Raw genomic sequence first — 27,643 nt, 5'->3', positions numbered from 1 at the left:
CAACGAATGGAAGTCCACGAATCCGAGGATGTCACAGTTGACGATGATGAAGTCCGACTGGGGGGAAAAAAAAAGGAAAAAAAGGGGGGAAAAAATGAGAGCGTCTTCGTGGGGCGCTCACCCGATTCGCAGCGCTTCTAATAACTTAACACCGCTTCTAACAGCTTAACGCCGCTTCGCATGATTCACACCGCTTCGCACGATTCGCACGCTTCACACGCTTCGCACTGCGCACCTTTATCTTGTGGCGCATCTGCAGGAGGCACTGCACCGGCCCCAGCTCCTCGTTGTTGGCGGAGGTGTAGGGCTCCACGTCGATGCAGTAGCTGTCCAGGCCCTTCTTGTCGTCGACTTTGCAGTTATCCGGGAAGGTCTCCTTCACGTAGCTGACCATCTCATCGTAGTACTTGGCATTCACAACGATGGAGATGTACCTCAGCTTCTGCTCTATTAGGTTCCTCAGGATGAAGTAGATTAAGCACCGGTTGCTTATTTTGATGAGCCCCTTGCATGTCCCCTCGCACAGCTCACTCGCAAAGTGACTTTCATCGTTCGTCAGCACGATCACTTGGAACTCCACGAAGGTGCCCGCTGGCACTTTCGGGCTGCCGCCGCCCGCCGACTGCATTGCCGCTGCTGGGGGGGGAGCGAAGCAGCGCGAAGCAGGGCGAAGCGAAGGAAAGGAACGCGAAGCGAAGGAATGCGAAGCAAACGAAAGAGAGGGAATGCGAACAGCGGAGGAGGGGCAAGAAGGGGCCCTCGAGGCCAAGGGCGGCAAAGGAGTTGGCGGCAAAAATGTATGCACTGGGGTATCCTCAAGAGGGTGGAAAAGGGAAAAAAAAAAAAAAAAAAAAAAGAAAGCATATCGTGCCATATCGTAGCATATCATAGCATATCGCAGCAGAGCGCAGAACACCCTCGTGAGAGAGGGAAAAAACACCCGGCGGACAAAGTCGGCCCACTTGTGCTCCCCACTTGAAGCGCCAAAGCGGGGCTTCTTCACCTCCCAATGGAACGAAAAAAAAGAAAAAAAAAAAAAAAAAAAAAATACAAAAGATGCAATAGTAGCAATAGAAGCAGTAGAAGCAACACAATGCAATAACAATAGTGGGAGAATGACTGCACTCCCCCGTCCGGCCACTTCTCCGGCCGCTTTTCCTAGCGCGCGGAAAAAGAGGAGCCTCTCGTTGAAACCACCGGTTGGCGCGGCGGGAAAACTCAGTGGGCACTGTCGGCTGCAAGGCGCCTCGGGCTTCTCTGTGGCTCCCCCAACCGGCCCAGAAGGAGAAGAAGTAAAATAAAATAAAAAAAAAAAAAAAAAAAGAAAGAAATACCGATGGGGAAGCAGAAAAAGGGATGTATGCTTCTCAGAAGCGTAGTCAGCAGACAGTTGCCCGCCCCTACGTGGGGGTGTAGACTCGGTGGTGCGGAAGAAGCGGCCCCCAATGGGTCGTCAGCCGGCCCAACGGTCGAACCGTTTAACCGCCTAACCGCTAACCGCTTAACCCGCTTAACTACCTGAGCGAGGTGTACACGAAGAGGACGACGAGGAAAAGCAGCGAAAGGGCGGACACCTGCAGCAGCAGAATGAACGTCCTGTAAAAGTTAAAGCTGTGCTCCTGCTGCACCCGCTCGCAGGTGCCGACATGGGCAGCCGTGCCACCGCATGGTGGTGAGAAGATCTTCTCGACCATCCCCCCCCCCTCCTCCTTGTGTCTGTTCATTATGCTTTTTATATTTCTCTTCGTAACGATATGGTTAAGCATTTCTTGGTTGAAAGGGGGATCGTTCTGCTGGGGGTGCCCATTTGGTAGTGCCCCGTCTGCACCCCCACCGTTGCAGAGGAGAGTCTCCTTCCCAAGATGGTTGGTCCGCTTGTGGTAATACGAAATGGCTGCGTCGTACGTGTGCTGCAGCTCCTGCTGGAACTGACTCAGCTGCCTGGGCGTGTCGCCCACTCGGTCAACGCGGTCAACTCGGTCTACTCGGCCCACCTCCCCACGTGCGTTCTCGCCTCCGCCATTCAGGCGCTCCGCCAGCTTGTCCCCCATCTGGATGCTCCCCCCTGGGGGATACCCATCGATCTGCGGATTACCCGCGTGGTGTTCTCCCGAGCGGTGTTCTCCTGTGCGGTGTTCTCCCGTGCGGTGTTCTCCCGGGTGGTGTTCTTCCTTATGGTGTCTCTCTTGTAGGCCTCCCCTCGACCCGCTGATGGCATCTACACCAGGCTGGTGCGAGTTAGACTCATTTTCTCCCTCTGCAGGGGAGAGTTCCTTCCCCACTTGGACACTTCCGCTCACGCTTCCGCTCCCCCTTCCGCCCCCCCTGCTGACCGTGGCGGCATTCAAAATGCTCCGCAGCTTGGAGAAGGCGCCGGTGGGGGTTCTCCTCTCTCCCCCCTTGCTCGTTTTAATAACCCGTAAGAACAAGTCGTCTCGGACATACCTGCAGAAGTGCAGGTTGTCCACCGCTTGGAGGAACCCCTCGTCGACGTCGCTCCTCCCCGAGCAGTGGCTACTCTCCTCGAGGTACTTATTATAAATGTAATTAAGTATGATGAGGTCGTTTCTTTCGTTTTTTTTTTCCTCCTCAGTCAGTTCGTCCCTACGTGTGCCTTTCTTCTTCTTCACTGCCTTCTGGTAGCTCTCCTCAAAAGAGACGCAGTCTATTTTTTTTTCGGCCAACTTTACCACCTTCGCTCTGTCTACGTTGAGCGTGCAGAGGGTGAATAGCAGCTCGACCAGGTGGGCACACTTGAGCTGCTCGAAGTTATTGCAGCAGTCCTCGATGAGATTTTCCAGAAGGATCCTCTCACATGAGTTTAAGGCAAATTCATATTTATTAGTTCGCTCGTACATGCTGTAGTGCTCCTTTATCTTCTTCTTCTCGCTGAGCTTCTTGGGGTACTTGTGCTTCTGCCCTTCGTTGAGGGTCTCTCCGCCGAGGCAGCCAGCCGCTTCCCTTCTGCAAAGGCTGGAGCTGTTGAAGCGGGCGTCGCGCGCGCCGGGGGAGGAGCCGCCCTTGCTGTTCTCCACGCTGAGGCTCCTGCAGGTCTTCCTCCGCGCCCCTTGGCCCCTCAGCGGGAGCAGTTCACCGGTAACCGCGTCTCCGGTAACCGCTTCTTCACCTCGCTGCTCGCGCTGCTCGCACTGCAGGAAGCCCCCCGCGAGGACCTTAAAGACGAGCGCGTGGCAGAGGGGCCGGCGGTAGAAGCTGTGGGGGAAGAGCCTCCCGCGCGCGTAGTACTCGGCGGCGACGGGCTCGTAGGCCCTGTACTCCCTCTCGGTCTCGCCCGACACGGTGGGCCCACACCTCGGCCCCGACATCCCTTCTGCTGCTTTCCCCCCTGCGGTCTTCCCCTCGCCTGTCTTCCCCTCTGCTGCTTTCCCCTCTACTGCTTTCCCACCCCCAACCTTCCTAACCCCGTTAAGGTAGTTCCTCACCAGGAGCATCTTCTGGCAGCTGAAGCAGCAGGAAATGGTGATGAACTCCCCCAGGGGCAGGAAGTGCAAGACGTTTATGATGTGCTCACTAAGGTCTCTAAAGAAATCGGTGGCACAAACCTCCAACAAGCAAAGGGACCGCATCACGTTAACCAGCAGCACACACTTGGTGAGCTTCTTAATGTTGCTTCTGAAGTAATTGACTGTCTTGTGGAAGAAATAAGGGTAGTCCCCATTTCGTACCTCTAAATTAGATAGAGCGCAGAGGACGTTGGTGAGGGCGTATAAGCTGATGTGTTCTACCCTATCGTAGAGGTAGGAGACAATATCATCGATGCTTTTTCTGTGTGTGGGGGTTAGGAAGCTCTTGTCCTTTGCGTTGCAGATGTGGAGCAAGTGCAGATACGCGCACAGATTCTCATGGGTACTCTCTTCTAACCTCATCTGCACATGTTTGGTCAATTCTAATTTGCAGTCGTCCACGTGGACGATGCTGCAGTAGGTGAACAGGTAATTCACGCAGAAGACCAGCTCGCTGGCCACCCGCATGCCCTCCACCTCCTTATAAAGGATCCGCAGCAAATCTACGTACTGCCGATTCTTCTTCAGCACACACAGGCACCAAGCTATTTTTAAAACGTCAAGCAGAGTGATCCTCTTCATGTTTTCACCAAAGTAGAAGCACCTCTTATTGTGATTCCCCTCCTCGCACAAGTGCCTTTGGTTCGGCGGGAGTCCTGCTGCATCCTCCTCGGTGATCCCCGGCCGGTCCTTCCCCTCCAGCACGATTCGCTTGTAGTAGAAGGTGAACACGTTTACGCGGCTGTTCGGGTGCGGCGGCTCCCCCGTTGGCTCCTTCTCCCCCGTTGGCTCCTTCTCCCCCGTTGGCTCCTTCTCCCCCGTTGGCTCCTTCTCCCTCGTTGGCTCCTTCTCCCTCGTTGGCTCCTTCTCCCTCGTTGGCTCCTTCTCCCCCGTTGGCTCCTTCTCCCCCGTTGACTGCTCCTCCGTCGATTCCGTCCCCCCCACTTTGCTGCTTTTCTCCCCCCCCTCATTCCTCCTAATCTGTATGTAGTAGTACCGGTTGGCGTCCGCGGGCCTCCCCCCCAGGTGGTCCTTCAGCAAGCAGGTCTTCAGATTCAGGCAAAACAAAAACTTGTTCAGCAGCTTCATGAGCACCTCGTCCGGGAGGTCGCTCCCCCTGGGGCTTCCACTCATCTCATGAGAAAGAAAATGCAACGCCAAGGCCAGCAGCACGTCCATATTTTTGGTCGTGATGGGTATCCCATTGATCGACTCCGAGACGTACTTGCAGTAGTCTTCATATGTCTGTATCGCGCCGCCCCCCTGGTTGAGCTGTTTCTTTTTTTCCTTTAACATCATACAGGGGTCTCCCTGAGCGGTACTCACTTCTCCGTGTAGCACTCCCCAGGGGGTCGCTCTGTTCTGACTCGATCGCCTTTCACTGCACTGTCGAGCGGCTCCCTCTCCCTTCACTCCACTGTAGACACTCACCTTACTGCCGATCAGATCGGTGCCCTCCTCTTTGCTGATGCACAAGTGGCTTAGTTTCTTTTCGGACGGATACAAATGGTGGAGCGAGTCCTTCTTCATCCCCTTCTCGCCATCCGCCCTCACCGAGTTAGGGGTAATGTACCCGAGAAACTCTCCCCTGTTTGAGCTCCTCTCGCGGGTGCGCCCCACACCGCTGCCACTCCGGATGCCCCGGTGGCAGTTCCTAATGGGGGCCTTCTCCCCGCTTCTCTCCAAGTAGTCACCCGTGGGGGGGAGCAGCTTCTTCTCATATGCACTCGCGTTTGCCTTGTCAGGGTAGGCGTCCCCCTGGGGGGGGAACTCCCCATTTGGCTTCCCTCTAACGGTAGTGCGTCTGGCCAGGCCACTTGCACTACTCTCTCCATAGGGCACACCGCATGGCACACCGCATGGCACACCGTATGGCACACCGTAAGACACACCATACATCTGTGAATTGCCCCCTAAATCGTTGCACCGTTTTGAGGGGCCCTCGCTGGGGTGCAACGCTGACGTGTGCACGCCGCTCACCGGCAACTCACCGGCTGGAGTCCCCCTCCCCAGCGAGACAAAATCTGAACTTCCGTTTAGTAGGCCACTTTGGGGGGCATTCACTCCCCTACTTAAGTGCCCCCCGTGCACAGGAGAGTCTACAAGCTTGCTCGAGTCGGAGCAGGTCGACTTGAGGAAGCTCACGCTGATGGCGCTACTGCCCATATGCTCAGAGGGTCTCGACCCATCCCCCGCAAAGAAGTTCCCACACAGTTCACCCCTCCCCCTCATGTTAGTACCTCCCCTGTCTAAGGTCCTCCTATAACTGCTGCTATTCTGAGACGCCTCCACATGGCTGTTTTTAAAAATATTAATGTTGCTGATGAGCTCCCTCTCGTTGTTGCATCTGCTCTGGTAGCCCCTGAGAACGGAGCTGAAGAGGGACCCCTGCCGTCTGACCCCCTCCAAATTTGTCTTCCGCTTCAAATACGTACCGTCAAACTTGGTGGAGACTCCTTTCTTCTTCCCCAAGTCTTTCCTAATCGCCCCTTCGTTCTTGAGGATGCTATTTCGGTTGCTCAGGTAATGCACGTAGTCTTTGTTCCTTTGCATTAGATTTGTTTTTTTGCCACTACCCTGGGAGGTGTCTCGCGCGAATCTGCTCATCCGGTGGGGGTAGCAGCTATTGTAGCTATTGAAGCTCCTGTTGCTCCTGTTGCTCTCCCTTCCCGGGCGCCTTTCCCCTGTAGCTCCTTCTCCCCTCACCAGGGGGGTGTTAAACTTGGCTCCCTCGGAGTGCTCCCTCCCGCTCGGGCGATGGAAAATGGGGTTGGCGCCCCCTCCCAGGCTGCGCTCAACCTCAACGTGGATTCCGCTTCCGTTTCTGCCGCCATTTCCGCCGCTTCCTCCGCTTCCACTGCTCCCGTACCTTCTGAGCAACTCGTCAATGCTGCTCATCTTGGTGACCCTGTTGGGGTCTCCGTCCGGCACCGCGTTTGCGTTACTCTGCTGGCCGAACTTCAAAAAATCGTCTTCCGCGTAGTAGCTGCCCTTCTTTTCCTCCTTAAACTTGCCGAGGTGTGTAATTTCGGTGGGACTGGCCGAATTCGTGGAGCTAACAAAGTGGGTCATGTTGTTTGAGGGCAGCACAGAATTTGCGTACCCTCGGTTTTGATCGTTTTGCGGACGGTTCTGATCACTTTGCCCGCTGCAGTAGTTAAAGTGGAGGTGGCCGCCCCCGTGCGCGTTCCCTGCCTCGGAAAAGATCGACGCGCTGTTGATGTGGCTCTCGTAGTTGGGGTTCGCCTTCCGTTCGGCCCGCGTGTAGTCGTTCGCTCTGCTGAGGTAGCTTGTCTGGCCACTCGCCCCGTTGAAATGGTCCGCCTGGCTATTCCCCGTTCTGCCAAGGTTGGACCTCCCCCCTGCATCCCTTCCTTCATAACCCCCCCTGTGAGCACCTCCACCGGCGCTGTAACTTGCCTGGCCAACGTTTTTAAAGTCCAAGCTCAACTTACTCCTCAAGTATTTTTCCGCAATTTCCTCAGCGGAGCTGTTCTTCGAAATGTTGAGGCTTTCGTAGCTGCTCAGAAAGGGGTTGGATTTCGCACCACCACCGCTGCCGTTCAGTGTGTCATCCTTTTGGCAATTCATTTTATACACGCAAAAAAAAAAAAAAAGAAGAAGAGGAAAGGGGAAAGCTAGCTGCGTTACGGTTGTCGCTTTTGCTTTTCCCTGTGTATTTTCGTGGCGAAGCTACTCTGATTGCATTCACCACACCGATGGTCATGGTCCGATGGGGCTGCTCCACACTACATACGTTTGCCGCTACACACGCGGACGTTCGCAAGTTGACGCGTTTTTTTTTTCTTCTTTATTTTTAAACACGTGCTTGCGGCGAAATGTATGTTGTGTATGGGGGGTTATTAGCCGCTCCGGCAGCTCGCTGTCTACAAAGCTACAAATGTATTCTCCTCTCCTGATGGGGATTATTTCAAGCTAGCTATTTGTGCATATGGGCAGGGGAGACTACGCGGGGTGTTCCGCACTCGTGTGCGTACGCACATACATAAATGGGTTTTACCCGGTTGACGAGGGGGCATATTAAAATGCTTGCGGAGAGGGGTCACTCATCCACGCTCTCACTGACACGCTGCCTTCTCCCTGTATGTTTAGAAAACGCTCAGTGGGGCGAACCTCCCCACGTACACTTTTTTTTTTTTTGCTTTCCTGTAAAGTCACGTTCTCGCGGCGAAGAGTGGCCAATTCGTTCCGTGTCTTTTTACCTGCCGCGGGGAAAATCGGCCTTTCCAAGGATGAGCAGCCTAACCGCTACGCTGCTGCGGTGGTGCGGCGTTATACAGCTACTCTGCTACGTCGCTCCTACATCACCTTTGTACCCCCAGCACACGTTCGTTCACGCAAAAATGCATTTCCTGTTCCCCACTGGATGAAGCCCGTCGCGCTGGCCCGCCACTCCCTTTGAGCGAAATTTCGTGTCTATCGATGTGATAACGCTCGCAGTGTATTAAAAAAAAAAAAAAAAAGCGAAGAGGCCATGCAGATATCTTCCCTACAATAAAAATTAATAAAAGGAAGAGCTACAGATAGATAACCCCCCTGCAATACACTCCAAAGTGACAAACACTTAAATGTTGATTTAACAAATGATGGAGAAAAAGTAAAACGCGAAAAAGGGAAAATCGCGGCATTCGTTGGGAAAAGAAATATGCCTACATGCTTATATTTTCCTTTTTTTTTTTTTTTTTTTTTTTTACCTGAACAGGTCATAAAAAAAGCGCGATAAAATTATGCACATGTCAGCAAATATAGCGAAAAATAGCTGCCTTTTTTTTTTTTTTTTTTTTTTCCCCATAATGGTCATATTTTACATTTTTGCAAAAGGGACAAAATAGGAAAAAGCTTACATGTACCCGAAGGATGCAACTCTACATCCTTTTTTTTTGTCAGCAGCGTTAACCTTTTCGCGTCGCTTTCCTGTTCACTTGAATGAAAGAAGTGCCAAGAACGGGAATAAGAAGAACAGAGTTGTGAAGGAAGGGAAGCAAAAAATGACGCTGCATTGAGGAACCAACAGAAAAGGATACAACTCGTCAGCTCCATTTTTAAGCTGCTCCATTTGGCGTACTACATCGCTTTGTGTAGGGGTGTGGTGGTGCTTCCTTAATCGCGTGTTCTTTCCTCGCGCTGCACCTGTTTAGTTTGAACTTGCTAAACGTCCACTCTGTGCAGATTGTTTTTTTTAATAAAATATAATCCTTACAACGTACAGCTTTGTAATCCCCCTATCGCTTGACAAAGAGACCCCCGCGGATGATACCTTCCGTGTTTGTACCCTTGCGTTGTTACATGCTTAAAAGGGAAGGGGAGATACACAAAGGGGTGGTACTCCTGCTAGACATTTTAAAATATGTGAATAAACGTAAGAGGGATTTTTTTTTTTTTTTTTCACCCCTCCTTGTTGACCGTGTACAGTTGCACTAGTCGCCATTTCCAGTAGCTCGTGACACTCCCGTGCGGTCGCCCATTCGGAACGCTTTGCGAGAGAAGCCATGCCGCTTCCTTTTGATAGAGCCCTCGACTAGGCCTGAAGAGTCCTCAGCGTGAACCAAACGGTGTGCAGGCACAGGCACAGGCGCATGCACCTGTAGTATGCACCTGTCGTGTGTACGTGTAACGTGCAGCGTGCCTCCATCGTACTTATGCCCCCTTCCAACAACCGCCAAGCTGCCCCCTCCCACGAATCAACACCACTTGACAGCAATTTAACGCACCTCGCAAGGGCTCCCCCCTTGTGCTTGTCAGAACAGGTTCTTCTCGCAGGCCGCCCCATTCTTTAATCACAGGGGCTTGCACACTGGTGAAAGTCGCGAGAGGGCAACTGCGAGAAGGGGAGAAGCGTTCGTCCGGCAGTGAAGCTCCCCCCCTCCGCTGCACCATTTGCCCGTAGGGCCTTTACAGATACGTATGTAAGCATTTATCCGCCCATTCATTTGCATATTTTTTTTTGCCCTTTTTTTGCGCTGGTGCACACGACTTTCGAGCGGCCCCCGGCGAAGGCGTCTCCACTTGTGCATGCGAAGCGTTCGGCGTGTGCTTGAGAATTAAGGGGAAATTCACACCCTGGCGCGCGTGAGCAGGTGCCAGAGGGGCACACGAAAGGGGGCGAGCGAAGCTCAGCAGAACGAGAGGGCTACACTTGCAGTTTTGTTCCCCTATTGGTGTAGTGAAAAAAAAAAAAAAAAAAAAAAAAAAAGCCAAACCAGGGGCTTAAAACAGCCGATCTGAAACGCACAGCGGGGAAGAGAGCGCAAAACGGAGCAAGGGAACAAGCAAGGTGAAAGCAGCGCTGAACGTGTGAGTATATGCCTGCATGTGACTGCATGCTCCTTCGCTTGCGTGTGTTCCATGCACGAGTGATCCCGTCACGAACAGCCTCCGCATACCGCGTACCGCGTACCGCTTTGCCGTGTACCGCTTTGCCGTGTACCGCTTTACTGCGCAACCCATGAACGTCCCTAAGCATGACGGACGGAGGGGAACGAGATTGTGCCCCTCCATAGACAACGCTGCCAAGTGCGGGGGAAGGGACAGGGCGTGCTCCAACGAGCTGGGGGTGGCAAAATGGAGGGAGAAACAAGTGGAAGGCAGGTGGGGACGCAGCGGTGTGGAAAACGACGCGGAGGAGAAGCCCCCCCGGGGGCACGAACGTAACCACGGATTGGGAGAAGAGGGAGAAGGGGTCGAAGTGGACGAAATGGACGAAGTGACCTCGCTGACCGGAAGCTTCGTCGGCATAGATCACCAGAACTTGCCGTTCGTGAGGAGCAACTTCGCCAGCCGCATCAACAGCAGAAATGTCGTGCCCATAATAGACCTCTTCGTGCAGAACTTATTTTTTCACTTAAAAAGCATTGGGAAAAATATAGACAATTTTTATTTGAGCTTTGGGAAGGTCGCGTACCCCTTTCACTTCCCCTTCGGCAAGTGTGACGTTTGCGATGAGTGCCTACTGAGGGGGAACAGGAAGAGGAGAGGGGAGGAAAAGAAGAAGGAGGAGAGGTGGTGTGCACGTGGAGCGGAGCGGCAACACAGTGGGGTTAGAAAAAACGGGAGCGAATTCCTCCCCCAAGTTTTAAACGCCTGGTGCGAAAGGGTAAAATGCCTCATAACCATTTATAATAAAAACAGGAAGACGCAGAAGGTGAGGGAACACTTTCAACGGGGGGGAGGAGAAGGGGAGCCAGGAGAGGGCAGCCTCTTCTTCGATCGGAGGAGCAGATATGACATGAACGAGTGTGCGAAGGGGTTAGTGCAGAGCATCCTCTTGGATGAAGGTAAATGGGAGAGACTAAAACGGGTGTCCCTTCTCCCGCCAGGAAAAAAACAACAACTGGTGAGAAGTAAAGCAGGTAATGTAACCCACGGGGAAGGCCACTTTTTACCTGACCTGTGCAGGCAGAAAGGAGAACTATTTGATGAAGACGTAACCGATTTGTACCTAATCAATTTGGTCAAAACGAAAATCGAAGATTACATCAAAAATGTGCAAGTGAAGAAGTTTTGGGACGTCATAAATGTGCAGTACTTGGCCAACTTTGACTACAGGGGAGAGGCCTCCTCCAAAGGGGGAGAAGCCACCCACAGAGGGGGAACGGCCACCCCCATAGGGTTAGCAACCACCCACAGAGGGGGACCTTCCCCCGCGAACTCCCTCCACCGTGAGCCAATATACGACTACATCCAAATTGTGAAGAAGAGTAAGTGCAAGAAGGAGGGGAAAGGCAGCGAAAAAGGCAGCGAAGTGGGGAGGGAAGCAGACAAAATAGGGAAATTCGTGACGAATGAAAACCGCGCGCGGGAAGCGGAGAGGGGGAAGGCAGACAGAGAGCTCACGATGAAGGATCTCTTTAACCAAACGATTAAAAATTATGAAGCGAACGAGGTTCAAATTTTTCTGAGCAATTACGATAACATATTTTTAAAGTCCATAGGGAGGTTCTACCTTCTGTTAAACTTTTCAGTCGAAATTGTGGCCATTCTGTATGAGGACCTCGATTTGTACTCCCTCCACATTTTTTCCCTATACAGCAGTTTGGGTCGCCACGGGGGGGGAGGTAGCGGTGGACCAACCGATTGGCACTGCGTTAATCCTTTTACGGGACGCAACCGAGGAAGCTCTGTGGAGCAGTCCTTCCCCGCCAGCGCTAACGCACTCCTTTGTAGCCTTTCCCCCGATCAGCGGAGGTTAGACACTGCCGTATTGTTGTTGCTGCGAATGTTTTTGAGGGGCGAACTGGGGGAACCTTCCGTGGGTGTCCCTGCTAACTGTGCTGTGCCGCTCTGTAGGGGAACTAGGCTGTCTGGCCCCCCCCCGGAGGTGGTACACAACCTGAAGGTGGAGACATGCAAAGAGGTGACCAAAGAAGTGATAAAGCTAGCCAAGTACGTCACCGAAAAAAAAATTCATTTGCAAAAACCAGTCGTTAAGTACCTTCTGAAGGTTTATAAAAAGTACAAGCAGAAGATACACACGTTGGAGATGACCAGGGGGGGGAGCAGCACCTCCAATGCGGAGTCTCTAACCCTGTTGAGAAGGAACTTCCTTTTGCAGTCGATGGATTTTTACTCCTTTGAGTTCTTCACCAGGAAAGATTTGAAGGCAAATTTGAGGGGGCTCCGCAGGTCGAGGGGTGGAAGGAAGCGGCTGAGAATTCCGGGGCGCTCCAGCAGGAGGGACTCCGTCGGCAAATGGGTAAGCTCTCTCCGGGAGGTGGCAGTGTCCGAAGGGGGGAATAGCCCCACATGGTGCATCCTCCGCGGGGTGACCACCTCCAACAGTGTGACGACTTCTAACTATGTGGCAACTTCCAACCGTGTGTGGCCCCCCGGGGGAGATGCCCACTCGGCGAAGAACGCGTCGGACGGGGTTTTCCCCAGAGTGAACGGGACGCGGCTGAGGAGGGCCAGGCGGACGCGGCACCTGCGCGCGCTGACCGTCCGCGTGTACGCCTACTTCAGGCGGGCGTTGCGCATGGGGGCGGGCCCCCCCGCGGGCGGAAGGGAAGAGGGGAAAAGTGGCAACAAAAGTACGCGTGACGGAAGAAGTGGCCACAAAAATAAGCGTAACGGCAGAAGTGAAATCAAAAATGCGCGTGGCGGAACCCGCCGCGGTCGGGGCCTCTCCAGGGATGCACCCCTCCGGGAGAACGCGCACCTGTTCGTCCTCCCCTTCTACAAGAACCACATGGTGAAATCTCTAAACGTAGAGCGAATAAGACGCAAATTTCGAGCCCTGGTGAGGAGCAAACACGCAGTCTACAAAAGGGTCGTGCGGAAGGTGAGGCAGCGATGGAGACGGGAGAAGAGGAGAGAGGTGGGAACACGCGACGAGTGCTATGACCTCTTTGTAAACGTATTAAGCACTATCAAAAGGCAGGACGAAGAGATTAGGAACAACGTGCTTGGAATGATAAGGGGGGTGAGCGACCAACTGAATTTGTTTTACGCAAACATTTGCCGGTGCGCGCCGGCGGAGAGTTGGGAGCAGAGGAACGTGCAGCTCGTGATGGAGCAGCGGGTGGGGGCGCTGCGGGGGGAGCACTCCGTTCGGCTGAGTGGTGAAGCAGCGGGGGAAGCGGGAGAGGGGGAAGAAGGAGAAGAAGCGGGAGAATCCGGAGAAGAATCCGGAGAAGGGGAAGAATCGGGGCAATCCGCCGAATCCGCTGAACTCGCTGAACCCGCTGAACCCGTTGAACCCGCTGAACCCGTTGAACCCGCTGAACCCGTTGAAGCGGTGCGTGGGAAGCTGGCGAGGCTTCGCCCGTCGCGGCAGGGCCAGCGCCCCCGCCGGGGCCCCTCGCAGAAGGGGAAAGACAGCCGAGAAAGGAGCCGCGAAAGGAGCCGCAAAACGAACCGCGAAATAAACCGCGAAATAAACCGCGAAATAAACCGCGAAATAAGCCGCTCAAAGAACTGCGAAAGTTGCCACCGCACCCTGGAGAGGCGCCTTCTCGAGAGGAAGGGAAAACTGCTCAGCCGGTTGAGCAACCTCAAGGGCTATTACAAAGAGAAGGCGAAACGGGTGAACTACCTGTCGTATGACGTGTCCATTTTGAAGGAGTACCTATGCGCGTATGTGAAGAAATATTTTGACGACGTTATCCTTTTGTTCGAGTACTTCTTCTGCGTTTCGGACGGTCACCTTGGCGAGGGGTGCAGCGGAGAGGGTTGCAGAGGCGTGAGTTGCGGTGGTGAGGGTTGTGGCAGCGAGCGTTGCGGCGTAGACGGTTGCCGCGTCGAGAGGAAGGAGGACCTGCTGTGCGAATGGCTCGCGCTGTCTAGCGTGGACACCTTCAACAATGGGGGCGAATCCGGGGCGGACAACCTGCCCGGGAAGCAGCCCAGCCGCGGGAGGGAGGCGAAGCGCGGGAGGGAGGTCAACCGCTGGGGAGAGGCGAACCCCCCCAAGGAGCCAAAGCGCTGCAGAGAGGAGAAGCGTTCCGAGGACCACCGCAACTATCTCCTGCTGAAGAGGCTGAAATTCTTTGCGAGGAACGACATAATACAATTCATGAGCAGGAGCATCCACGGCGCAGATGGCCAAGTGCTCCTCAAAATGGGGAGCGTGAAAAAGGCCTTCCTTTTTTTGCACGCGCTCCTGAAGGCGCAGGGAAGTAGCAACGAGTTGCTCATTTATAAGCTCCTGCTCAGCTTCGCTGTAAAGTATGGGCAGTACTGCCAGAGGAAGGAGATGAAGAGAAGTGGGTCCCCCCCAGGGGGCCGTCCGCCCTCACATAGGTACTTCTCGGAGCAAGAACTGGTGAGACGCTTCCAGCAGCAGAAAAGGAGAAAAAAGTTTTTGGCCAAGTTTGGGTTAGACTGCATGGATATCCCTCGTGATGTCACTTCCTTTTTGAAGCAAATCATTCGGGGGTACGGTGCGGACCAGTCGGGGAAACCCCCCCATGGGAAGGACAACTCCCCCGATGCGTACACCTCCTGCTTGTATAACCTATCCAGCTGTGGTAGGGACGACCCCAGCGTACGTTCCATCCTGCAAAAAATGCTCAGAAAAAAAAAAAAAAATATTTGCGGCGCTCAAAGTAAAGCAAAGGCACATTCAGGGAGAGAGGCACAAAGGGAAGACCTCCTCTTAACCCATTTGGGGACTCTATATGAAGTTCTGCACCAGAGCGATTTAGACAAATATGCCAATTTGAGGCTGTTCATCACGATAGAGAAGAAGAGGAAGACTAACCGGAAGAGGAAGTTCAATTGCGACGAGGTCTTCCCCTCTGCAGACACGAAAGAGAGTAGCCACGTCATTCAGAAGGGAATCAAAAAATACTCCTTCCACTTTGTGGATGACAATAGATTTGTCTTCCCATACATCTGCAACACGTTCGATGTGGGGTCTCCGGGAAGGGGAGAGGGGGACCCCAGTGATTCGTCTGGTCTCTCCGTAGACTACGAAATTATACATTTTAATAAAAATTTAAAGTTCTTTCACTTCTTCCATCCGGGGAGGGAGTACTCCTTTAGGAACTCCATCCTGAATTTTGTCTATGGCTACCCGCTTGTGTGCATAAGGAAGGGTCTCCACAAGGGGGGAAGAAGCGACACACACGATGGGGGACGAATCAACGCACACGCGGAGGGAAGAAGTGACACACACGATGGGGGAAGAAGCAAAACACACACGGAAGGGTCAGACGAATGCACCCTAAAACTGCGCAGAAAAAGGAAGAGGAAGGAGCTGCTCCGACATTTAAGCCGCGCAAACATGTCGAGCAGCATCCCCTTGAAGTACATCCACCTGTCCGTCATCGGGGACATTTTCAAGCACCTAAAGTTGGAGCACGTCCTCTCAAACACAATTAAAAAGTTATATGAAGAAATGTTGCGAACCGCTCAGCAGAAGTTTTTGCGGTCTAATGATACCCACCACTTGGCCAACGCGGTGACTTGCTTCCTGCTGTACTTCACCTCCTTCCTGGACCTCCTGCTTGGGCTGAGGGACAGCAGCTACATCAGCCTCCCCCTCCCCGCCGATGCTAACCTCTTCAACGGCTTCAGCAGTTTCAGCAGTTTCAGCGGCGTCAGCGGTTTCAGCGGCGTCAGCGGTTTCGGCGGTTTCAGCAGCAACTTCAGCAGCCGCAACAGTTTTAACCTCTCCAGTGGGGGGCTGCTCAGAAGGCAGAAGAAGAAACGCGGGGAAGACAACCCGTGTATGGGCCAAACCACCGGGAGGGAGAGCTACATCTACATGCACAACGGGTACACGCGAAGGAGCACCTTCCTGTGGATGCTGTGGAGGGGCAGGCACAATGAGACCGGCTCGCAGGTGGAACATATATACTTGTGTCCCAAGGGCGAGACAACCCTGGGGACTATCCCGGGGGGGAGACTCGCGGCCCTCCTGAGCAACCACCGGGACTTCTGCTTCGCCTTCCTGAATAACTCCAAGTGTGTGGACGAGCACAGGGGCAAGCAGTACCTGCTCGTCACCGGCGGGGCAGAGCGAGCGGGAGAGGCGGCGGGGCAAGAGGTGGGAGAAGCGGTGGAGGAGAAAGCAGCGGAGGAGGAACACGCGGCTGCTGCTGCGGGGCGAACCCTGCTGTTCAGGCACGCTAACGTGAGCGTCCACAGCGTGGAGGAGAACCCCCCGTGGGGGGACTCCCCCCCCTTTTTGGCAAGAGCGAACTTCGCCGACGCGGCCACATGGGGCGACGGCGACTTGGCGTGGGCCCCCAGTTTTGAGTTGCTCGAGGGGGGGGCCACCAGCGTGAAAAGGATAAGCGGCGGGGTGGCAAGCATTGTAGTGAAAAACGGGGGAGTGACAAACGGGGGAGTGGCAAACGGGGGAGTGGCAAACGGGGGAGTGGCAAACGGAGGGAGAACCCCCACCCCGAGGGAGACCCATTTGTGCTCGCCACACCAAATCAACTGCAGCCATCACGGGGAGGGCCTCGAATGGGGAGGCGCGGCCCCCGACTTGGTGGAGCGAATTCGCCTCGTGCTGACCATCTTGAGGGGGTACCTAAAGGAAACGCTAAATTCGAAGCGGCACTGCCTCCTCGACGCGCTGGAAAACTTCAAGGAATGTAAAAACGGACTGGAGGATATAAAATTTGTGTATCATCTGATTTACCTGCTGGACTTTGAGAGGAAGGAGAGGAAGGCGCCTGACGCGGTCATCTTCAAGAAGGTGTATCACTTGGTGGTGGAGGCGCTGCTCGGGGGGGAGGCGGCGGATAGGGGGAAGGCGGCGAATGGGGGGAAGGCGGCGAATGGGGGGAAGGCGGCGAATGGGGGGAAGGCGGCGAATGGGGGAAAGACACATGATAGCGTAAAAACAACCGGGGGAGGAAAGCCAGTGGAGAGAGAACCGCCCCGCACCCCCCCCGCGGTGGACGGCGAGCGGGTCATAACCTTCATATACAATTTGGTGAAAATCGCGAGAGTGATAGCGATGAGGAAGGAACAAATGAAGAGGATCTTCAAGTTGCTTCAAACGTACGCGGACAAGTCAGCAGAACTGTATAGCTCCTTTTTCAATCGGCTGTTCCTTTTTATTTATGAGGACACAAAGGAGGAGAACAGGCGGTTCTTGAGGGGCCACTTGGGCAGCTACTTCAATGGCAAGAAAATTACGTTTCACATCTTGAGCCACATCCTGCGCTCCCTCCCCAGAGGGGGTAAGCGTGATCCGCGGCGGGAGCGGCGGGAGAGGCGGAGGCAGCTCCCATGGCAGCAGGGAGACGAGCTGGCGGGTGAGCTCCACGCGGAGGAACGCTGCGAAGATCCGCTCCGAAGACAACCCCCAGCCAACCGGCGCGCTTCCAAAAAAATGAAGTTCTCCCACCTAAATGAGGAGATCTTTAAGGAGACCTTTCGGATGGGGAGGAGCATCTACTCAAGTGACAGCTGCGACTCGACGGGGAGGAGCATCTTGCGAGTGAAGCGCGTGGAGAGTAGGAACTACCTGGCGTATGAGCGGCGGAAGGAGCGTTCCGTCTTCCGCGGGTCGGGGGAGAAGTCCGCAGGGAAGGCGTCTGCCAAGAAGGCTGCTTCACCGAAGGCTCCAGTGGAGAGCGCCTCTCTGCCGAGGAGAGCGAAGGGGAGAGGCCCCAACGAACTCCCCGGTGGCAGCTCCTGGTGGGCGACTTCTCACGGGAAGGAAGAAGGACCCAGCAAAAGGGGCCACCCCAACAGGAAGGGGAAGAAAAGGGGAGACCAACTGAAGGCGCACGTTCTGCCTGAGCAGCTGTGGAATGACGGCCTGTGGGATGAAACGAGAAGCTTCTCCACGTCCATGTGCACGAATGAGGAGGTGTCCACCGCGATGAGGGGGTTCCCTAAGGGGGGAGAGGACCCCCCGGAGAGCTGCAGCTCAAGCGAATGCCGCCACTACGTGGACAACCTGTGCCTTCGCTACGGGAAGAGATGGAGGGGGCGCCGAAAAAAAGGAAGCCACTCTAAAATGGGGCATCTTCTGCCCGCTGATTGGAAGAGCAACGCGGAGGACGTCCTCGCGATCGGAAGCAACACCAGCGAAGGAGCCACCCCCCTGAGCTACACATCCTCGTCGTGTACATCCACAGAGGAGGACGATTCGCGTGACGACGATAGACAGAAAATTTGCTTCCAAATGAGCGAGCTGAGCAGCAACGGTGGGGAGAAATACCTGAGCCTCCTAAGTGCGGCAGATTTCAAAATTGTTAGAAGCGGGAGGAGCGACAGAAGCGACAGAAGCGACAGGAGCGATAGGAGCGATAGGAGCGATAGGAGCGATAGGAGCGATAGGAGCGACAGAAGCTTCCAACCGATGGAAGATATGAGGAGATACCCCCCGGAGGGGGAGGCGGACGGAGCGGATGGAGTGAATGGGACGAAACGCTGGCACCCCATGAACAACAAGCAAGTGCACCGCCTGCTGACCTTCCAGCAGGACAGCTCCTTCTGCTTCATCAAATACAAGCCCTACCACGAATTTGACGAAGAGAGGAGAGTAAAGATACAGAAGTACCATCAGGAGGAGGAGAAGAAACAAAAAAAAAAAAAAAACATTTTGTATATGCCTCTCTACATTAGCATCGTCGGGGGGGTAGACGTATTTTTATTTAAATATTACCAGCACGTGTGTGACACCTATGTGAGCTCCTATTTTTACCTGAATACCTTTTATTTTGAAAAGTATGTTCGTAGGAAGTACCGGGGGAGGGGGCACTCGGAGAGGTGCCTGTTCGATGACCCCTTCTACTACCACTACGTGTTTGGCAACCGGTTCGGCTGCCACGACAGCGCGCGGGCCGTTCGGGGCGCGCGCGTGGGCCCCCGCGCCTACGTGAAGTTCTTTAGGCGGTCGGGTGCAGCGGGGGGAGCGGCGGGTGAAGCTTCAACTGCGGGAGTGGAAGGAGCGGCTCCAACTGCGAGTGAGGCGCGCGTAAAGGAGGAAGGCGCCTTGGACGAGGCCCCCTCGGGGGAAGCGACCCCGGAGGAGCTGGCCAGCCAAAAGGGCCCCCGCGCGGCGGAAAAAAAAAGACCCAACGGTGTGGCGGACAGGCGCGCCAGACAAGCGTCCAACGAGGTTGGAAAGGCGTCAAAAGGGGCATCCGCCGAGAAAAAAAAAAAAAAAAAAAAAAACCAAAGTGAAGAACAAAACGGTGGGGACCACACAATTCAGAAGGACCAGTGGGAAGAATGCGAGCGGAACTTTTTTTACGTGGAGGATGAACTAAGCACAGACGATGAGGAAGACAGGGTCCCGAGGAGGGACCCCAAGGAGGTTAATATTTTTAAGAGGCACTTGCTAATTCTGGACCACTTGAAGGGCTACTTTAGCTTCTCCATTTTCACGCGAATGGAGAACATGATAGGGGACATGTTCCAGAACTACCTGCTGAACCTGCCCTACGTGAACAGGCACATCTCGGTGGGGAGCGTGATGAGCGGAGTGGCTAGCGAAGTGGCTAGCGAAGTGGTTCTCCCCGCTAATCCCCCCGCCGACCGCGCCGCTAACCGCGCCGCAGACCGCAGGAGCTACCACAACCTGGTGAGGGAGTGCTTCCTGGGGAGGGGCGGAATTCAACTCTCCATGACGGTGGTGAACGTGGAGTACTGGCGGTTCGAGGACCTGAAGGAGGAGGACCCCCTCGTGAGCAGTTTAATCCCCGACAGCCTGTCCGCCTACTTTGAGGCGATCAATAAAATGTACCAGCAGAGGAACGCAGATAAGCACCTCGTCTTCCTCTTCAATTTGTGCTCCCTTGACTTGAACGTGGGCAATTACCTTTTCACGGTGAAGCTGACGGAAGGGCTAGTCTACTTATTTTTAAACAGCCTGGAAATGAGGGCCATGGAAATATATAAGGAGAAGCTACGCTCCGAGCACTTCCACACGAGCAAAGGAAGTTATAATTTTGATTTCCTCTTCATCTCGTCCACCTACAAATCGAGGGAGAGCAAAACGATACACATCATTGTGAACGAGCGGGTTGTTCTGTATGACTTTCACTTGATAAAGAACTCCGGCGAGGTTGCCACGGGCAGCGGCAGGAGGAAGGGTTCCCGGGTGGTCGCTCCCCCCCGCGGAGCGGTACGCAGTGCGGAAGCCGCAAACGGGGGAGAGTCAACCCATAGGGAGGAAATCCCCTTTGCGAGAGAGTCATCCCCGCAGAGGGAACAATCTCACACGCGAATGAAAACAACTGCAATTGGATGCGAAGGCACCCGCGAAGCAGAAGCAGCGGCGTTGTCTCTCCCAGAGGGAGCTACTCAAAAGGGGAGTCAAAATGAAACATCCCAATCGCTCAGTGGAAGGAGGAAGGACGTGAAAGACATCACACACGCTGCCCCCCCCGGGAGGGAACTACAAAATGAAAAGGAAGCGGAGACCCTCACAAAGAAAAAGATCTCAACTGATAATGTCTATTACAATTTAAATTTCCTGAAAGAGTACCAGGAGAAGGAAATAAAAAAATTAAGAAGCAGAGAGATTGTGGACGATGTAGATGTGAAGCTCTTCTTCACAGAGGAGTACCTCCTTCAGAAAATGAGCTTACCAGATTGGTTCGTCCGGGAGACTTTAAAAAAGCTAACTGGGAGGAACCTCCTGCAAAGGAACACCTTCAAAGTGATGAGCAAGAGGAACAACAAGACGAGTCAGTTCGTTGTGTATACCACATCTGAGTTTGATTCTGTGGGGGGGGCGGATGTCTCTGAGGGGAGAGTCAAAGGGGAGCAAGTGGCACCGTGGGGGGGGGCGACAGGCAGTCCCCTCCGTCAGCAGGGTGGAAGCGATGGAAGGGGTGGGAGCGGTCGGAGCGGTGAAATGGGTGGTTCGGGCGACACTGTTGATGCGGGTCAGATGAACACCCCCGGGGAACAGCCCCAGAGCGATAAAGAGCCACAAGAGGGACCAGAGCCACAACCCCCGGCGCCCCTGCCTCGAAGACAGGGGGGAACGCGCCACGCAGCGAGGCAACGCTCGGAGCAACTCACCAGACAGAGGTCCTCTCGCCAGCGAGCGATCACTCCGGACCCCACCCCGAGGAGCGACAGGAGGAGGAAGCTCCCAATTGGCCCCTGCGACCTGTCCGCGCAGAACAGCGAAGAGGGTAAGCTCCACTTGGCGAAGAAGCAGAAGAGCGGCAAGGGCAAAGGCGCGCGCGCGGGGCCCGCCCCCCCGGGATCGTCCCAGCCGCCATCATCATCCATAGCAGCACCATCATCCGCCGCACCTCCATCATCCGCCGCACCTCCATCATCCGCCGCACCTCCATCATCCGCCGCACCTCCATCATCCGCCGCACCTCCATCATCCGCCGCACCTCCATCATCCGCCGCACCTCCATCATCCGCCGCACCTCCATCATCCGCCGCACCACCCTCATCATCGCTACCTCCCCGCGTCGGGAAAGTCAAAACCGAGCGAGCCACCAAAGCCCCGCGCGAACGACTCGCGGGGAAAGCGTCTAGCAGTGGCCGGACGAAACGGGAAAAAGGCACACCCACGGTTAGCCATGTTAGCGGCGTTCGCGCCGTTCGCGGCAGCGTGGTGAAGGTAGAGACTGGTAACGTCGCCCCTTGTGTGAACAACTCGCTAGGCAGCTGCGGCCCGGATGAGGGTGATGGCAACAGGGAGAGGGTCGCAAACGAGGCAGACGAGGCAGACGAGGCAGACGAGGCAGACGAGGCAGACGAGGCAAATGCTGGCAACGCCGCCAACGCTGGCAACGGCCGGCGCACACGCGCTGGCGCGCGCAGTGGCAGGGGCGGCCGCGAAAAGGGCGCCCCCGAGGGAAGCGCCCATCAGGAGGAGAAGGCACCCCAGCCGAATCACTCCGAAGATAAGAAACGAACGAGGGAAAAGCGAGCGAATAAATCTGCAAAGGAAAAGCAAGCGAACAAAAATGCAAAGGAAAAACGGGCGAACAAAGCTGCAAAGGAAAAACGAGCGGCTAACAATTTAGCGCCCTACCTGAGTGAGAGGAAAGGCAGCAGCGATGGCGCAGCGAAGGACCATTCGGTAGTCAAGCAGGGAGAGGCAACCAACCCCGCCAGCAGTAGCTTCAACTGTAGTAGTAGCATGAGTAATCACCCGCGAGTGGAAGTGCGCCCCTGTGTGGAAGTGCGCCCCTGTGTGGAAGTGCGCCCGCGTGTTGAATGCCCCTGCATGCTGACGTGTGCGTGATGAGGAGTGGCTCCATCCGCGGTCGGCTGATACGTTTGTTAAGACGCCGCGTGTCCACCGCTTCACCACCGCTTCGTTACCGCTTCGTCACCGCTTCGTCACCGCTTCGTCACCGCTTCACCACCGCTTCACCACCGCTTCACCACCGCTTCACCACCGCTTCACCACCGCTTCCCCCCACAGACGAGCCCGTGGACTTCTTCCTGGACGACGTGCTGACCGACAACGACGACGAAAAGGAAATTAAAAAGAGGAGAACCTTCGACCAATTAAGCTTGGAAGAGCCCTACGAATTCTACGAAAGCCAAATACTAAAGATAACGACGGATCGAATGAACAAAATGAAAGCAGAGCCGGGGAGGAACACCTCCACTCCTCTCTTCCTAATTGTGAGCAGTCTTAATAAAACCCTAACGGAAAGACGAATGAGTCATTTGTCTCAGCCCAGCGTGCTAGCCATTTTAAACATCATGATGAAGAAGAACAAGGTGGCGCGGGTCGGTGGCAACTGGCAGCCAACGTAGGTCCTGCTCTAAGCGCAGCAGACATGAAGCGGCAAAGCGACACTCGTTTGTAAGGAGGCCAGCACGCAACTGACCCCTCCTTTTTTATTTCACTTCTTAACCCCGTGCGTTCCTCCACTTTTGTGCCAATACGTTGGGGGGCTGCTTTTTTTTTTTTTTTTTTCTTCCCCTAATGATGCAGCAACGGGGGCATTTTTCACGACGCAGTTTTTCCTGCACAACTTTGCAACTTCAGAGGGAACACCATTTCATGTCATCCAAGTCATTTTTCTATTTTGTCCTTTTGGGTTCCCTTCCCTCTTCGTTGGTGAGACTGGGCGGGGGGAACAACCCCCCTGTGCTAGCTGTAGGCGTGTCAGCTGTGCGGCGCGGAGTTTATGCCAAACAGACGCGGCTGTATGCGTTCCTACACGCCGTGTGCCCTTTTGTGTGTGCACACGTGGGTTGGCCCAAAAAAGCGGGCGACGGGCGGACCCGCTTGCACACTTGGTGAGCTCTTTTAAGAAAGCGCGCGGGGGGAGGAGGCCAAACTGACGGAGCCTTCTGAGCAGTATACCATTTGCGTGTTTTTTTTTTTTTTTTTTTTTTAATTCATTTTCGCGCAACACTTCACACGTTTATGCGGCGTTAATTTGTAAAAAAAAATGGCCTTTCTTTAAAGCGAGGATTATGTGTATGTATTTACTTTTGCTACGCCCCCGCATTGTGTATATATGCATATTGGGAGGAGCGAATGTTTAGTTCCTCCTCTTCTACTTCTCCTCTTGTGCTCTCCCCCCCTCGGCCGACTTCATTTCCCCGTTACTTGCTTCGCCGCGCATGGATGGGCACACGAACGAGGAGCGCGTCGCCATTCTGTTCGTTCCACGCGATCGCAGCGTGCCAGCATGTATACACCCCCATGTGGCACATCGCGCGCGTCATTCGATGATTTCTCCTCCCCCCCCGAGCGGTTGGTAACCCTAGGCCGCGCCCTGACTCTTAATGAATGTAAGCGGCCTGCTGGTCGCCCGCACCATTTGCACGTGCGGAAGTATCTACGTATGTACGCATATACATACGTATGTATGTACGTCGCATGTATGTGCTTACGAATTGGTGCGCTTGACCGGAGCCGCCGAATGGGCCTTCACCTCAGTGGAAACGCTTTCATTTCGGCCGATCTTCCCTCCAGCACAGTGTACACTCGCATTGCGTTGCGCTGCCTTCTATTGCATTGTGCTCTGTTGAATGCCATCGGAGGGCGTGCCATAGTTGGGTGACGCCGGCCGATGCGGCAGGGAGGCACAAGCCATCGCGCGTGTACCGCCCAACCGCTCTCTATGTATATATTTTATGTGCAAACAACCTTCATACATGGTGCCCCCGAGCATCGCCCGAATTTGCAATCATACCCAATTTGATCGCCAACGTTTTAGTGAGCCTCTCCATCTGCTCCTCCCCCAGGTGTTGTGCTGCGCTGCGCTGCGCTGTTAAGCTTAGCGCTGGTTTTTTTTTTTTTTTTTTTTTTTTTTTAATTTATTTTTTTTTTTTTTCTCCGCAACTTCTTTCACTTCTTCATCTACAACTCCCCAAGCGCCATCCATTTTTAGCCGATTAATTTTTTTTCCTTTTCTGTACTTACTATAACATTTGTATATTATACTTCGCGGAAACAAGGAATCCTCCATTTTTTTACTCATTTGAAGGAAAAAAAAAAAAAAAAAAAAGGGCCAACCATTTGTACAATCCGCCCCTCCCAACCTATCGCAAGTTGCTGCCGAGCAAATCACCAAACAGTCATCTCTCCTGCGGCTGTGCGAGGGATCTATCTGTACCGCTCTTCCCCATGTACCATTAAGTATTATGTTTGTTCCCCCACCCCACCTGTGAACGCTCGGCGAGCTGGAACACTTTGAACAAAGGAAAGAAGTCAAACGGAACGGCCAAGTGGTTGAGCGACGGAACGAAAAAAAACAAAAAAGGGAAAGAAAAGAAAAAGAAAGAAAAAACAAAAAAACGAATTCCCGCCTGTACAACTCCCTTCGCTTTAATTGTCACAATTTTTTCCCAAAAAAATAAAATAAATAAAATAAAATCTTTTTTTTTTACGCAAAGGGGAGCCACCTCCCTGCGGCTATTTCATGCGGCTGTTTCCGCCTCTATTTCCTCCGCCTCTATTTCCTCCGCCGCTCCCCCCGTCTCCTTTTCAAGAAAAGCCAATCCGTGTGCGTCATAAGCCGTTTTCACATGCACAATAGGGAAAAAAAAAGCAAAAAAAGCAAAAAGAGCAAAATTTAATTTAATGTAGTGTAATTCAATTTAACTTCCCCCGAACTGCCACACAATAGCATGTACATACGCGAACGTGTGCAGGGAAAACCCCCTCCCCCCCCGTGAACACCCACACACTCGAAATGTATATAACCCCCCACTTGAAATAATTCGGGAACACGCTGTTGTACTTTACCTGCCGCTACGCTTTTCGAAGGCCCCACACACACCTGTGACCATTTAAGAAGAGCTCTTCGCGAAGAGTTTGCCCCACCAGCCATGTTACGACTTCAAGTGGAAGGAAAGCTCGCTTGCTGTTGAGTGCGCCATTTGTGTTGAATCGCCATTTATGTGTAGTTGGCAACAACGCCGAGTGGGCCGCCTCACCAACTCTGCGATTGCATCGAACGAGCGGATGCTTCACCCAGCAGAGGTGCACCTATTCACACTCGTGCTATGTACGCATAGATGTGCCAAGCCAAGTGACCAGCGCGCGTTAGACACGTCGGACGGCTCTCCAGACCTGCGGCTCCGTTCATGACAGGAGGTCTTCCCACTTACACAGCTAAAGAGTGCCCGTCTCGCTCGTGCGGGAAATTCAGGTCATCGCTGTGATGCGGCTGCGCGGGGGGAGCTAACGTGTGCGCCCCGCGTGTCTGCCCAGTACGAGAGTACTATTACGCATCAGCACGATTGCACGACAGTACGATTGCACAATCGTACGCCAGCACGTACTTGTAGGGGCGGCCGAACGAGCGACTCGCAGCCCCGCGAAGCCTGCCGCGCAAAGCCTGCCCACTCTTCGTGACCCCCGCGCATGAGCGTAAAATGCAAGACGCAGAAAGGAAAAAAGAAAAACTGAAATTTAAGCTGAACTGCGGGGAGAAAAAGAACCTCATCAGCGTAAGCATTAGAAAAAATGAGCCGATTGCCAGGAGCAGCCACGTAAATGGGAGCGGCAGCCCCCATGTGAGCAGTGCCAGTACGCCGAGCAACAACATTAGTGGGGTGGCTAAGAGGAGCCCTATGGAAAAAGGACCCATAAAGGGTGTCTCCAAAAATATCAAAATTAATCTGGCGGGGTCCAAGGGCATTATGCAAAAGAGCGGGATGACCACCAATCGAGTGAACCACGCCAACTCGAATAGTTCTTTAACAAAAGACAACAGCAGCAGCAGTAGCGTTAGTCATGCGAAGCAGGTCGGCGGTAATGTCAGCGCCCCCGGAAAGGCGACCACCCCGAACAACGCTAGCAGCGACAGCAAGTACTACGGCTCGAACGTTAACCCCCACGAAAGCGCGACCTTCAACGATAGTCTTAATCTGCACGACAGCGTAGGCTTTAACGACAGCATAAGCTTCAATGACAGCTTAAGCCTCAGGGAGAGCATCAACCTGAACGACAGCCTGAACCTGAAGGACGCGGGCATCCACAGTGAAAATCTGAACGGCACTGGGAATGTGAGCGAGTACGTCGGTAGCGGTGGCGGCGGAGGAGGAAGTGGCGTTGCGGTGAACGTGGCGAGCATGACAAACGCCGCTTCCCCCACTTCCGCCGCGAATGTGACGAACGCCGTATCCACCGCTTCCTCCCCGACCGGCGGAGGGGTGCAGCTGCGCCACGGAAGCAAGTCCCCCCTCCTCAAAAGTAACCTAAAAATATACTACAAAAACGAGTTAATCCCCTTCTCGTTCCTTTACCACAAAATCCTGACGATTCTAAAGTCGCACTACACTAACCATATTACGAACAACCCGGGAGTGGCGAACAAAGGCATATCCTTTTTCCACATAGAAAACATGCTAATCAATTTTGGGTTCAAAGGGGTAGACATAAGTAACCACGCTTTGTTGAGCTACTTGGCCTCATCGAAGCAAATAAAAGTAGATTTGAATGAAAAAAGAATTTGCTACGTGAATCCCTACGTAGACATAACAAGCGTCACTTCTTTGCTACACAAAATAAACAAGCATGGGTTTCTTTACGGGTACGAAATTAATGATGATTTAATAAACACCAATAAAGATATCTACAAATGGATTAACACTCTGCTCTATGAAAAGAAAGTTCGCTGCATACGATCGAATAACAGCCATTTGAGAGGGAAATTAAAATGCAAACATTTGCCATCCTTTTGTGATATCTATGCAAAAAATAAATGTGACAATTGCTTTTACAATTTAAAGGGGTATATCTTCTTCCCCCTTTCTTATGAACACATAGAACAGCAGCGCTACTCCATCACCAACGACATTAAAAACCTGTGGGACGAAATTACGCTGCCCAACCTCGACAGCATTTTGAAAGAGTACAAACTGAAGTCCACCAACAAGGTTTTCGTGCACGACAATGCCCCCAAGAGGAAAAACAAGGAGGACAAGTTCTCCCCCGTCGTTAAGAAAATGAAGCGCATCTACAACACCCACTTGTTCACGGCCGACGAGATTAAAAATGAGTTCATGCAGAAGAAGTGAGCGGGGTGGCGGCATCACGGCGGCAGGGAAGTACAACATCATAGCATCACAGCGGCAGGGAAGTACAACATATTAGCAGCAGATGTGAGAGGCAGCCGGAGAAGACGCGCCTACCAAGTAGTCGCCATTTGGGCACACCCACCCCTGCATGCACACGTGTGTGGTGCGAACGGGGGGAGGGCGAAAAAAAAATAAAATAAAAAAAAAAAAAA

The 27,643-nt window shown here is 53.7% G+C and overlaps 3 protein-coding genes across 3 annotated transcripts, besides 38 other annotated features; 2 read left to right on the top strand and 1 right to left on the bottom strand.

Annotated features, from left to right (window-relative positions):
• Positions 1–159: 159 nt before the first annotated feature.
• Positions 160–180: a microsatellite.
• Positions 181–280: 100 nt separating this feature from the next.
• Positions 281–334: a microsatellite.
• A 219-nt stretch (positions 335–553) lies between these two features.
• Positions 554–579: a microsatellite.
• Positions 580–663: 84 nt separating this feature from the next.
• Positions 664–704: a microsatellite.
• Positions 690–709: a microsatellite.
• A 460-nt stretch (positions 710–1,169) lies between these two features.
• Positions 1,170–1,189: a microsatellite.
• A 325-nt stretch (positions 1,190–1,514) lies between these two features.
• PVX_116555 (hypothetical protein, conserved) lies at positions 1,515–7,115 on the bottom strand (the record flags this gene model as incomplete). Its single annotated transcript, XM_001615555.1, has 1 exon — positions 1,515–7,115. The coding sequence occupies one exon, from the start codon at positions 7,113–7,115 to the stop codon at positions 1,515–1,517; it is 5,601 nt and encodes a 1,866-aa protein (XP_001615605.1).
• Positions 1,808–1,830: a microsatellite.
• Positions 2,875–2,897: a microsatellite.
• Positions 2,969–3,012: a microsatellite.
• Positions 3,095–3,119: a microsatellite.
• Positions 4,414–4,495: a microsatellite.
• Positions 4,796–4,820: a microsatellite.
• Positions 5,134–5,157: a microsatellite.
• Positions 6,357–6,383: a microsatellite.
• Positions 6,573–6,609: a microsatellite.
• Positions 6,880–6,903: a microsatellite.
• A 21-nt stretch (positions 7,116–7,136) lies between the features above and the next one.
• Positions 7,137–7,160: a microsatellite.
• Positions 7,161–7,373: 213 nt separating this feature from the next.
• Positions 7,374–7,396: a microsatellite.
• Positions 7,397–9,802: 2,406 nt separating this feature from the next.
• Positions 9,803–9,840: a microsatellite.
• A 150-nt stretch (positions 9,841–9,990) lies between these two features.
• PVX_116550 (hypothetical protein, conserved) lies at positions 9,991–22,981 on the top strand (the record flags this gene model as incomplete). Its single annotated transcript, XM_001615554.1, has 2 exons — positions 9,991–22,078; positions 22,363–22,981. The coding sequence occupies 2 exons, from the start codon at positions 9,991–9,993 to the stop codon at positions 22,701–22,703; spliced, it is 12,429 nt and encodes a 4,142-aa protein (XP_001615604.1). The 3' UTR covers positions 22,704–22,981.
• Positions 11,269–11,291: a microsatellite.
• Positions 12,769–12,795: a microsatellite.
• Positions 15,252–15,275: a microsatellite.
• Positions 15,318–15,343: a microsatellite.
• Positions 16,922–16,955: a microsatellite.
• Positions 17,222–17,245: a microsatellite.
• Positions 17,437–17,464: a microsatellite.
• Positions 17,573–17,602: a microsatellite.
• Positions 18,207–18,238: a microsatellite.
• Positions 19,380–19,411: a microsatellite.
• Positions 20,206–20,240: a microsatellite.
• Positions 20,805–20,824: a microsatellite.
• Positions 20,979–21,025: a microsatellite.
• Positions 21,428–21,480: a microsatellite.
• Positions 21,926–21,947: a microsatellite.
• A 1,541-nt stretch (positions 22,982–24,522) lies between the features above and the next one.
• Positions 24,523–24,548: a microsatellite.
• Positions 24,549–25,784: 1,236 nt separating this feature from the next.
• On the top strand, positions 25,785–27,431 carry PVX_116545 (hypothetical protein, conserved; the record flags this gene model as incomplete). Its single annotated transcript, XM_001615553.1, has 1 exon — positions 25,785–27,431. The coding sequence occupies one exon, from the start codon at positions 25,785–25,787 to the stop codon at positions 27,429–27,431; it is 1,647 nt and encodes a 548-aa protein (XP_001615603.1).
• Positions 26,087–26,109: a microsatellite.
• Positions 26,419–26,439: a microsatellite.
• Positions 26,666–26,689: a microsatellite.
• Positions 27,432–27,643: the final 212 nt, after the last annotated feature.

The sequence above is a fragment of the Plasmodium vivax genome, chromosome 12 (assembly GCF_000002415.2).
Source record: "Plasmodium vivax chromosome 12, whole genome shotgun sequence".
Classification (NCBI taxonomy): domain Eukaryota; phylum Apicomplexa; class Aconoidasida; order Haemosporida; family Plasmodiidae; genus Plasmodium; species Plasmodium vivax.
The sequence above is the reverse complement of the archived record's forward strand: the minus strand, read 5'-3'. Positions and strand labels throughout refer to the sequence as shown.